Source organism: Phalacrocorax carbo, chromosome 33 (genome assembly GCF_963921805.1).
Source record: "Phalacrocorax carbo chromosome 33, bPhaCar2.1, whole genome shotgun sequence".
NCBI classification, from domain to species: Eukaryota; Metazoa; Chordata; class Aves; order Suliformes; family Phalacrocoracidae; genus Phalacrocorax; species Phalacrocorax carbo.
In genome coordinates, this window is record NC_087545.1 from 715,356 (window position 1) to 727,032 (window position 11,677).

At 40.7% G+C, this 11,677-nt stretch overlaps 1 protein-coding gene across 1 annotated transcript; it reads left to right on the forward strand.

Annotated features, from left to right (window-relative positions):
• Window positions 1–10,537, forward strand: LOC135310328 (butyrophilin-like protein 9). The gene is given in 7 exon segments (XM_064437592.1): window positions 1–73; window positions 1,911–2,183; window positions 2,800–2,898; window positions 8,460–8,480; window positions 9,218–9,244; window positions 9,797–10,290; window positions 10,292–10,537. Coding segments are annotated over 7 exon segments (1,056 nt in total). The 3' UTR covers window positions 10,361–10,537.
• The last annotated feature ends 1,140 nt before the right edge of the window (window positions 10,538–11,677 follow it).

Consider the following 11,677-nt stretch of genomic DNA (forward strand, 5'->3'; position numbering starts at 1 on the left):
ATGGAGCTCTCAGTCCAGGTGAGAGCAGTCATCTTCATCTTGGTATTGGTACCTGCACATCATCCCACTGCAGGTAATTTTGCTCTGTAATGAATTACTTTCACTCTGTACTAAATCCATTTCAGAGGCTATGAATAGATTTGAACCGATGGTCCCTATGACTTTCTTCTCCACTGAAGGAAGTCCAGATTTAGTTGATTTAATTCACAGGCAGGCTAAGGAAGTGTGGGTTGGATGAGTGGACAGTGAGGTGGACAGAGAACTGGCTCAACAACAGAGCTCAGAGGGTCATGATCAACAGGGCAGAGTCTGGATGGAGCCTGTCACTAGTGGTGTTCCCCAGGGGTCTGTGCTGGGTCCTGTCCTGTTCAACACATTCATCAGTGACCTGGATGATGGGACAGAGCGTAACCTCAGCAAGTTCGCTGATGATCCCAAGCTGGGAGGAGCGGCTGATGCACCAGAAGGCTGTGCTGCCACCCAGCGAGAGCTGGGCAGGCTGGAGAGCTGGGCCCAGGGGAGCCTCAGGGAATTCAGCAAGAGCAAGTGCAGGGTCCTGCCCCTGGGGAGGAACAGCCCCCCGCACCAGCACAGGCTGGGGGGGACCTGCTGGAGAGCGGCTCTGTTGAGAAGGGCCTGGCGGTGCTGGTGGGCAACAGGTTGACCCTGAGCCAGCACCGGGCCCTTGGGGCCAAGAAGGCCAACAATATTCTGGGGTGCATTAAAGGGAGTGTGACCAGCAGATCGAGAGAGGTTATCCTCCCCCTCTATTCTGCCTTAGTGAGGCCACATTTGGAGTGCTGTGTCCAGTTCTGGGCCCCCCCAGTTCAAGAAGGGCGTGGAACTGCTGGAGCAAGTTGAACGGAGAGCTACCAAGCTGATCAGGGGCCTGGAGCATCTCCGTTATGAGGAAAGGCTGAGAGACGTGGGTTTGTTCAGCCTGGAGAAGAGAAGACTGAGGGGGGATCCCATCAGTACCTATAAATATCTAATGGGTGGGTGTCAGGACGATGGGACGAGGCTCTTTTCAATAGTGCCCAACAACAGGGCAAGGGGCAATGGGCACAAGTTGGATGACAGGAAGTTCCACCTAAACATGAGGACAAACCCCTTCCCTGTGTGGGTGCCCGAGCAGGGGCACAGGCTGCCCAGAGAGGCTGTGGGGTCCCTTCCCTGGAGACATTCACCCCCCGCCTGGACGCGGCCCTGTGCCCCTGCTCTGGGGGTGCCTGCTCACGCAGGGGGTGGGACGGGGTGAGCTCCAGAGGGCCCTGCCAACCCCTGCCATTCTGTGACTCTGTGATTTCTTTGGCTTTCATGTGAGCACAGATGTATGTTCTGGGATTCAGTGTGCTCAACTGTAGGCATTAAAACTAAGCACCTGAAAACTATTTATTTAAGGTACCTGTGTGGTCAATAGGAGGAGATGAGCATAACGTAACTGATTTATCTCAGGTTCCCATCTTCCCAGGAATGAGTCAGTCTGCGGGGACGGCAGTTTCTCCATGGTTTCTCTACAAGATGATTGCCTCAGTGAGATACTTTTAGGTGGCTAAAATTTGGTGAGATGAACATACCTAGATAACCTAATGTTGTCAGCACTACAAAGGGAGGTGATAGGTAGTTTTGACTTGTGTCATGTGTGGCAGCGCTGGATGTTTATAATTTGAAATGGATGGCTTTGTGTTTCAAATGCTTCTGTGCACTTTTCTTCATCCTCAAATTTGAAGCTGCTGCTCCTGATCAGAGCTGTGAGAGGACGTGCTAATGTCATAGGATAAGGGCTGCAGCTTCAGTGGGGAAGCACTTACAGAGCATCATAGACACAAAACCTCTCACAAACATCTTCCCCCTTTAAAACCACCGTGATTGCTGAGCACCGCTCACCCATTTGTCCTTCTCTTCTGTAGGTGGTGGCCATGATCCATTGCTTGTTTTGGATGGTTATAAGGATGATGGTATTCAACTCAAATGTTTCTCTGAGAGGTTATTTTCTGAAGTTCAGTTGTTGTGGACAGATGATAGAGGAGACAATGTCAGTGGGACTCCTCTCACCACTGACACCACCACTGGTAATACCAGCAGCTCCATCATTCTCAAACCAGGATCTGGAAACTCTATGTCCTGCAAAATAGTTGATAAACTGCTGAAAACTTCAACAGAGTCTTCAGTTGTCATTGCGGGTGAGTATAACCTTGTGTCCTTGTGGCCTGGGAGGAAAACCAGCGGGCTGATGCATGCAGAGCAGATTACCTCAGAACCTCAGATTTCTAGTGGAAGTTTTCTTCTGTGATACTTCTTGGTCTTTGCACTGAACCACCATTAGGTTCCATGGGAACCTCCAAACACTGTCAAAATGTTATTGATAAAAACACCCTTCCATGGGTGTAATGCCATCTGGGGGAAATGAAATTGAGTGGTGCCTATTCTCACTTGCAGGGATGGAGGATGCTGTTCCATCTCTCTTTTTTTCTCTCATTTTCTTCCACTTCTGCTTCTGTTTCTATTGCTATAATATCTATTCTATTCTATTCTATTCTATTCTATTCTATTCTATTCTATTCTATTCTATTCTATTCTATTCTATTCTATTCTATTCTATGCAGTGGTTTACACGAATTTCTGATGTTGCTTTATAAAATAGTCTAGGGATGTAAAAGTCCCACTGAACTGCTCCTACAGGTGTCTAGGAATGAAATTTAGATCCAAATTAATTTTGTTTCACTTTAGGCATGTAATCAAAGTATGAAGGAGGTAGTTCAAGGAAAGTTATAACTGATCATCTGAAATAATTTGCAGATGTCTTTTTTCCTGCCACCTCCCCTTGGCTGGCGGCTTTTGTCGTGATCCTGCTCTTGAACGTGCTCCTGGTTATTGCTGCAATTTATAAACTCAGAAGTAAGTTCCACTCGTAATGCTGAAGTGATGAATTCTTCATACAATCCAGTGGAAAGACAGCATCACCGCATCCAGAATTATCTGGGGAGGAGGGTACAGGGTTATGAACAGTAACCCTGGTGGTCCTTCAGCCATGGGTTTTTATTGTATTTTTGCTTTCCTTGCATATTCATTTTTAAGCATCTCTTAACTCCAACATCTTGGGGTATACACCTGTACAATCACATTGGCCAACATGAGTTGATATATTACTATAGTGAAATTATCGTTGCAACTTAATCTCATTTTTGAAATATAAAAATTCTTTCAAATAACTGAAATATGTTAGTGTACCCAAATGTATCCACTGGCTTAAATTATTTGCAAGTCATTGCTTTATAAGCTAGTTTCTTGCTAAGATAGTTCTACAACAAAATTATGTTGCCAAGACAGTATACTAAGTCTGACTTTTTTCTGCCTTCAGCATCATTAGTTTTATTTATGAAATACTGTATGATTACTCATTATTTTAATGGAAGATATAAGTATATGCAAACCAGTATAGTTTGAAAATAAGTTCCTTACCAAACATGACCACTATGAAATATGGGAAGTTTCATTTGAAAACCTACAAGCAAGAAGGAAGTAAGATAACGTTTTCCTTCTCCCTGCCTCTCTCCTCTCTCTTTCTCTCAGAGAACAATAAGACAACTACTTCTGAACGTAAGTCATATTAATTTATTTATATTTATTTATTTAAAACATATTTAAAACATATTTAAAAGTCATATTAATACTATATCTCACCGTGAATATCTTGAAAGATATGTCGAAATCTTGGCCAGGGTTATAAACCATAAGGCTAAATAGTTGTATTCCTAAGGTTGTTTTATGACAGAGACTTCAAAAAACTGGGACTTTGGTTGACCCTATCTACCTGTAGGATCCAGTTAGGCTGCCTTTGGGGAGTAAGTCACCTTCTGCACAGCCAGCACAGAAAGACTGGTCCGCTGCTGATTCCTGCAACTGATGAGAAATGAGGGAATTCTTGCATCCCATTTAACCTCTGCCTTTCTGCCTGCAGATGTTGAAAGAAGTGGCAAAAAGCTTTTGGTACAAGTCACCTTTTGTGCAAAAAATTACTCAGGTGTTCTTGCCCGTGACTATCTATCTCAAAGTTTACCATTTCTGCAAAAATTACTTTTTGGCCGTTCCCCGAGCTGTCACGTCCAGGCTCTTTAGAGCACTAGAACATTTCCTAGTGCCCTTATGCAAAACTGTGATAGAAACTCCCCTCAGGCACCCCAAACACCGTGTTGGAGCGTGGTTAAAGCTGCCACACAGATGTGATTGAGCGGGGCATAGAAGTGGCAGCATGTTCTGGCCAGAAGGTGTGTTCAGACCAATTTTTCCCTACCAAGACCCACTCCACTTTTCAGTAGATGCCAAATTTTCAATACCAGATTTTGTTTCATGTGAAAACTGGAGGTACTTATAAAATGTTTTTTCTAGAAATACTTTTGTATTTAAAAAAAAAAAAATTAGGAAAAAGAGAAAATTAATTAGCTTCTTTTAGATAGCTTGCATCTTTCACCAGCAATGAAGGAAATCGTGATGCAGTTCAGAGGAGGAGCCCAACTTACTCCCTTAAATTGTAGATGGAGTTTTTTCACTTTTTGATGACTAGAGAGACAAGTAAAAGAATTAAACTTCCTGGGCTAAATGCAGCCTTTGTAAAGTGGAGAATCCAACATATTCTGCTTGAAAAATACCACATGCTAGGACGTTATTTTCATTTTTTACGATGAAAACCTGATTGTTCGTCTGAATGTTTAATTCAATTTCTGAACAATTCAAACTTCAGGATGAGATATATTCTTTTTCATGGACTTTTGATTTACAGAAGAAAAGCAGAATAGTGGCTGGTTTATAGTGATGGTAACTCTAAAGGAAAGAACATACCCCTTTGCAATAATTAAGGAAGGTAACAGCTGCCCGGGGACTAATATCAAAAATTTGCATACCAAAAAAAAAATATTTTGGAATTTTAAAAAAAGTACTACATCAGAACAGGCTGCCCAAGGAAGTGGTTGAGTCACCATCCCTGGAGGTATTGAAAAGATGTAGATGTCTTAGGGACCTGGTTTAGTGGTGGACTTGGCAGTGTTAAGATGGTAGGGGGGTAGGGGTTGGAAGGGACCTCTGGAGATCATCTTGTAAGATGATCTTTAAGGTCTTAAGAAGATCTTAAAGGTCTTTTCCCACCTAAATGATTCTATGATTCTGTACAAATCATTGTCGCTTCATCACTTCTGTGTAGTGTTTAAAATGAATGTTAAGTGCTTGAAGAATTATTTTTAGGATATAAAAGTATTTATCTGTTTACAGAAAATGCACAAAAGGAAATTCAAAAAGGTAAGTGTAGCAGCTTTTTCTCAGCAATTTCTATCTATAAATCTCTCTGGTCCTTTAGAACCAGATAAAAGCTGAGCTCAGGAGATACTAGTGACTGGTATATTGACCATTTAAAGATAATAGATACCTACTGCAAAGAACAGGACCAATCCTGTGGAGAAGTGTGATTTATGGCTGGTATTTTTTGCTGAGTATTTAAGCTTGCAAATTGTTCTGTTGGTTAATTCGGGTAAGTTAATACGTTCTTAATTTGGGATCATGGTTCATGCTGAATTTCCATCTGTCGTAAAAGAACTAATTAAGACCCGGAGTCTGAAAAATAATTTAAAAATAGGTTTCTGATCTTTTGTAAAAGTCCTGATTAGGACTGCATTGTACAAAAATAGAACACGAAGATTCTTTTTACTGTGAAGAGCAAGTGAGCTGGGTATGCAAAGTGTGCCAGGGATGTAGTAAATCCAGTAAACTTTTTTGAAACTTTTTAGTAGTCCTTATGGTACCATGGAGAAACGTCAGGTATAGGTTTTATAAAGCCATGTTTAAGATTATCTGGATATGATTCAGTTGTCTCAACATAACTACTAATGCAGGTGGGTGTGCAAATGCCATTCAATCGCATGCTAATGCTATTCAATCACATCCTTATTAAGTATTAGTCCTGGTTTTTCCCCTTAGGTCAGTCATCTGAAGTACTTCATTTTACCAAGGTGAATTTCTTGACCAGCCTTTTTATTCCCACCTTAAGGAAAGGTACCACCATAATGAAGACAATAACTCTGGCTGCTGCATAGCAGGGGAACATCTGATCTTTTTTATGAAGCTCCAATCATTTAATTTAATCTTAGCTCTTGCTATACAGAACATAGTGGAACAGATAGAGAAGTCAATGTATTTGTGGTTTTTTTTAAAAAAAAAAAAAGGAAAGGAAATGTTTTAATGTTTAAACGTAACCTCTTTCAGAGATAGATGAACTCAATGATGAACTAGGTAAGACAACATTCTGACTTCTTTGTTATGATGGTTTTGAGTCTCCTTTGATTAGAAGAATCCTCTATATTTTAAAAAAGTTATAATGAAAGAGGGCCCATATTGAAAATGTCCGTATATTCTAAAGCTAGGGTTTTCAGTTAAACTAATGATATCTGGTATTATTATCTTCAATATCACCTGGTTTTAACCAGTGAATTTTACGTATCTAGTCTAAGCTAATGATCTAGACTCCTTCTACAGGATGGGTATCTTCAGAGGAGAATTGATCCCCCACCTGTTCTGAAATTCTATCCTGAGCTTAATGTCAAGCCTCAGTTCCCTAAATGAGAACATTCTCTAACACTGAAATTCCCACTCACATTTTGTGTGTTTTTGTCTTGAAAAATGTAACATTCTCTGCTATTTCTGGGTTTGTTGCTTTGTTTTTCAGCTGAGGAACAGGAGAGATTTCAGAAGGGTAAAATAACTTTTTTTTTCCTACTTTGCATTTAGTACCACACTCTACCCTTTTAACCATACCCTGAATGATGCTTTGCAGGTGACCGTTCTAATAAAATAGTGGCGTTTTATGCAATTTAGACCACTGGTATTGGAAAACACTCTCAGAACTTCACATCTGCAAAGATTATCTTCCCTATTCCAACCAAAAAGATAATTGATAAGTTGTGTTATGTGTATGTGTACACACAGACTTTTATCTGTAGTTATATATCTATATAGATAGTATATATGGATATAGAGTTATTTTTCCACCGCTAGAAAATATTTAAGTGGAACTAAAGCATCAATCACAGCATTAAAAAGACTATAATGAAGAAAATCCCAGCGCAATTCCTGTTGATCACTGAGAATAAGAGTCCTCAAAAAACAACTGGGTCCCCAGGTGAAGCTAAGAACCATAAAAAGGATAACATTGGGTTTTATTTCTGTACAAGAGGCAAATATAATCTCAAGCTTTGTGTTAATTGAGAGAGGTTTTACTCTCCTTCTCTTATGATTCTCTGTGAACTGTAAATATCCTTGGGAGTTCTTTGCTCTGAATCACTCCCGGATTGGTTCTGATATTTTCATTGATTTATTTTGTCATGTCTTGTGTTCAGGAATTTTTGTGCAACGCTTTATTTAATACTAGAGAAAATTTATATAATACATGTCTATTATTCTACAAACAGATTAATCCTGTATATATGAATACAGATATAAACAGATATATAAACAAATTAATCAACAGATTAACCTATATATATAGATAACCTATATATTAGTATTCCAAAAAGCATAGTGACTGTACCATAATTTGCCTGATCTTGTTGTCCTAACTTTTAATTTAATGCTGTTTCTTTGTAGAACATCAGGACTTGTTGTCCAAAATTGGTAAGAATATTAAGTTAACTTTGGCCCTTAAAAATAATTTCAATTATTTATAATCCGAAATACCATTTTGGAACTGAACTGTGCCGTGGTTTGAGGGCTATTGCAGCACTTCATTCTCCTCCACACTTAGACTTAGTTATCCCTAAAACCAGTATTTATTTTACAGAATCTTGGACTCCAGAATGTCTATTTCCGTAACAAGGGAACACAATTTCAGTTCTTCAGGGGTTTAATTTTTGCTGTAGCTGAGTAGAAAACAGGTTTTTCCTTCCTACTAATGAATAGATATTTTTGAAAGAAGTAAAAAAAAGTATATATTTTTCTATGCATTTTAACTGTTGGTCACGCAAAGGTCCTGTTTGTCATCTGAGTCTGGAAGTATGGCCACAGGACCTGTATGTACCCGCAGGTGATTCAGCCCACCTAACTAGCTATCTAAATCTGGGGCCTTGAGGCTAAGGCAGTGTTCTTGGCTCCCTCGCTGAGAGATGAAGACACTCAAGAATAGTTTCAGACAGGCAGCTGAAACAGCAGAGAACAAACGCTTTCTGATGTGCCATTCTCTTTCTCCTGATTCTACGCAGAGCTCAGGTGACTAGCCTGGGTTTAGATAACCTCTAGCCCTCCAAAGTTAAGCTAGCATAGTTTTCCAAAGCCTAGGCCAGGTCAAGTAGTGTTGGAAAATGGTCAAGTAGTGTTGGAAAATGGTCATGTCGTGTTGGAAATACTCTTTTATTAGCACAGATATCCTACAGAAGAGCCTTGCCATGCATGAGGATAATATAAATTTCTGTCCTTTTCAGAAAAAGTCCAGAATGAATTGGGTGAGTTGAAAGGTTGTCTTGGTTTTGGCTGGGGTGGAGTTAGTTTTCTTCACTGTAGCTGGTGTGGTGTGTTTTGGTTTGCGTGTGGGAATGGCGTTGATGGCACACTGATGTTTTAGGTGTTGCTAAGTAATTGCTGATTAGGTGCTAAGTGTTGCCAGGTGGTGCTTGTGCTGGTCAAGGGCTTTTCTGTCTTCCAGTGCTCTGCAGGGGGTGTGAGTGTCTGGGAGGGGATGGGGTGTCGCTGGAACCATCTGGTTGGAGCGATATGCCATATCATATGATGTTATAGCTGGTATATTAACTGGGGGGAGTTGGCTGTGGGGAGCAGTGATTGTGGCTTAGGGGTGGGTAGTGAGTGGTTGCATCATGTGTTTCTTGTTTGGGTTTTTTAATCTCTTCCCCCAGGCACTGCCTCTAGGTTTTGCCCCCCTCCCCCATTGTTTTCCTTTTTGTTATATTATTATTACTGGTTTATTTTAATTATTAAACTGTTCTTACCTCAACCCATGAATTTTCTTACTTTTTGGTTTTTGACTTTCTTTCCCCATCCTACTGGGTTGGGGGGAGTGACCAAGTGGCTACTTGGTGCTTAGTTGTTAACTGGGGCTAAACCATGATAAAGGTGAAAACTGATTTTATCAAATCTACACCCCTCCAACCCCATACTGTACTAAAACTAGGTATATTAACCTTCTGCAGTAATTTTAATTAATCATTAATTTCTTTTCTTGCAGAGTTCAGGAGAGCTCACAGCAATGCAGGTAAGCCAAATCTCACCTGTATTAACCTCATGTTTTTCCATGCATATACCACAGTCTCTCCTTTTTGTTATGAAAAACTCACAGGCTGTCAGAATTTGAGGAAATTTTGCGGCCTGTTGGTTGAAACAGGTTTTCTTAGGCATCTTCCGTCCACAAAGTTCTCGGTGTGACAAGTTGGGGAGAAGTGTTTCTGCATGAACTGGCACTTTTTTACATATTATCTGACTTTTGAAAGAACTGGTTTTGTGTTTTATTCCAAAAAATCCAGCTGCCAGATGGGTCTGACCGGAGAGCCTGGATCTCCTCAGTCAGAGTACGGATTAAGTAATAACGGCCCAGAGAACAGACATGCCCTGCTAGATATTATTTCTGCTATTGAGCTTTTGTCTGATAAAAGCACATTGTATATTCCTGGGGCATTTAGGGTTTCTTTTCTTAATTTCAAAATTTCTCTCTTTTATTCACTTCCTTTGACGTTACTGTTTATTTTCCTGAAAATCTTGGTGTTTTGTATTTTTTCTCTCTTTTTTTTTTTTTCCTTCCTTTCTCAAGTTAATATCACTCTGGATGAGGACTGCAAACATCCCTGCCTCGTCATTGAGGACAAAAACAAGGTCAAGTCCTCTACCCAGGAAGAGATCCCACCCAAAGCAGTGGTGGTAGCTACTGAAGGGTTTTCAGAAGAGAAACATTACTGGGAAGTGGAGGTGGGGGACAAATCAGAGTGGGAGCTGGGTGTGGTGTGTGAGGAAATCAGAAATACACTGAGGAGCAACACAATTAATACTTTCCCAAAGGGGAATTTACTCAGTCTGCGGTTTTCTCAGGGAGAATACAGCTTAACTGGTGGGAATGGTGTAAGAAATTACAAGCCCTGCAACATGGTAGGTGTTTTCCTGGATCAGGAACTTCACAAGCTTTCATTCTTTGATGTTGAAGAAAAGTGCCTTCTCGAGTCTCTCTCGGTTGAGTTTTCTGGGAAGCTGTACCCATTCTTCAGCCCAGGCTCTGATGGCAAATGGTTGGTAGTAAGCCCTGTACACACTTAAAACACATTACCCTCTCTGCGACATCCTTCCACAGGACCAGGAAGAGATTAACAAATTAATAATGTAGAGAATTGCAGAGGATGTGAAAGCAGAGAGGAAGGGGAGGAAAAGTAATACCTGCTCTTAAAACCATGGTCAAGAAAGAAATAGCCTCTAAAGTACTTCTTAGGGATTCATCTTGTACTAAGAACTAATTTTGTAAAACCCCAGACCTGTCAAATGTTGCATTTTTATTTCATTTTACCTGGACTAAAGAAATATGGATTTATTTCAGTATTTGTTGTGTATTGATTTTTAACTAATAAACCCATCAGAACAGTTTACCAGGAAGAATATGAATGCAAATTTTGTACACAGTCAGAAAATTATTAATAACAACTAAGCTGTAACTATGAAATTCAAGTAGTCTTTCTGGAGGTCTGCTATAAGAGGAGGTAAGTGATAAGGGTGAAACCCGCAGATCGTACTGGATGTCATAAAATTCAGGAACAAATGCTTATAACTAAGCAGTTGGTTAAGTCAATTTGACTTAAGGAGTGGGGGTCAAGACTTAGATTCAGCTGCCCAAATGTGGAAGCCTAACGCAATTTGAGCTCCCACAGTGCTATCAGACTGTAGGATTTATGGGGTTCTCAGACCCTCCTGAAACAGCTGCTGAAGATGAGGGGAGATGTGATGTGACATCTCAAGTAGCAATAGATGTCTGTCTTCAGGCAAGTGAAAGATATTCTATTGTCGTCTGTCTGTTAATGGAGTAGATAACTCATGCTCTCATGTAGGCAGTTGACCCTAGCTGGATGCCAGGTGCCCACCAAAGCTGCTCTACCACTCCCCCTCCTCAGCAGGAGAAGAAGGGGGTCTCCACACCTGTAGACCTGCTACCAAAAGCTTGCCATATAAACCCAGTGCAGGCACCTAGAATTAAGTGACTTAATTTGCAAGCTGAATATCAACTGTAATTCAGGGTGAGCAGAAGCCACCATTTAAAAAGACGTTAGCTGAATCCCACCGCTTTAGCTGAGTTAAAAACTCTCATGAATAAAGATTTCTTAAATAATTGAAAGGACAATCAGGGCACTGATTCAATGCTATGAGATGTGTCAGTTGCTCAAAGTGACCAACGCCTTGAACAATGACTGACGGTGAAATTAGAGCATTTCACAGATAACTGTCTGTTGTAGTTTAAACCCAGCCAGCAACCAAGCACCACGCAGCCGCTCGCTCACTCCTCCCTGGTAGGGTGGGGGAGAGAATCAGAAGAGTAAAAGTGAGGCAGCTCATGGATTGAGATAAAGTTTAATAAGTAAAGCAAAAGCCGCACATGCAAGCAAAGCAAAACAAGGAATTAATTCCCTCCCATGGGCAGGCAGGTGTTCAGCCATCC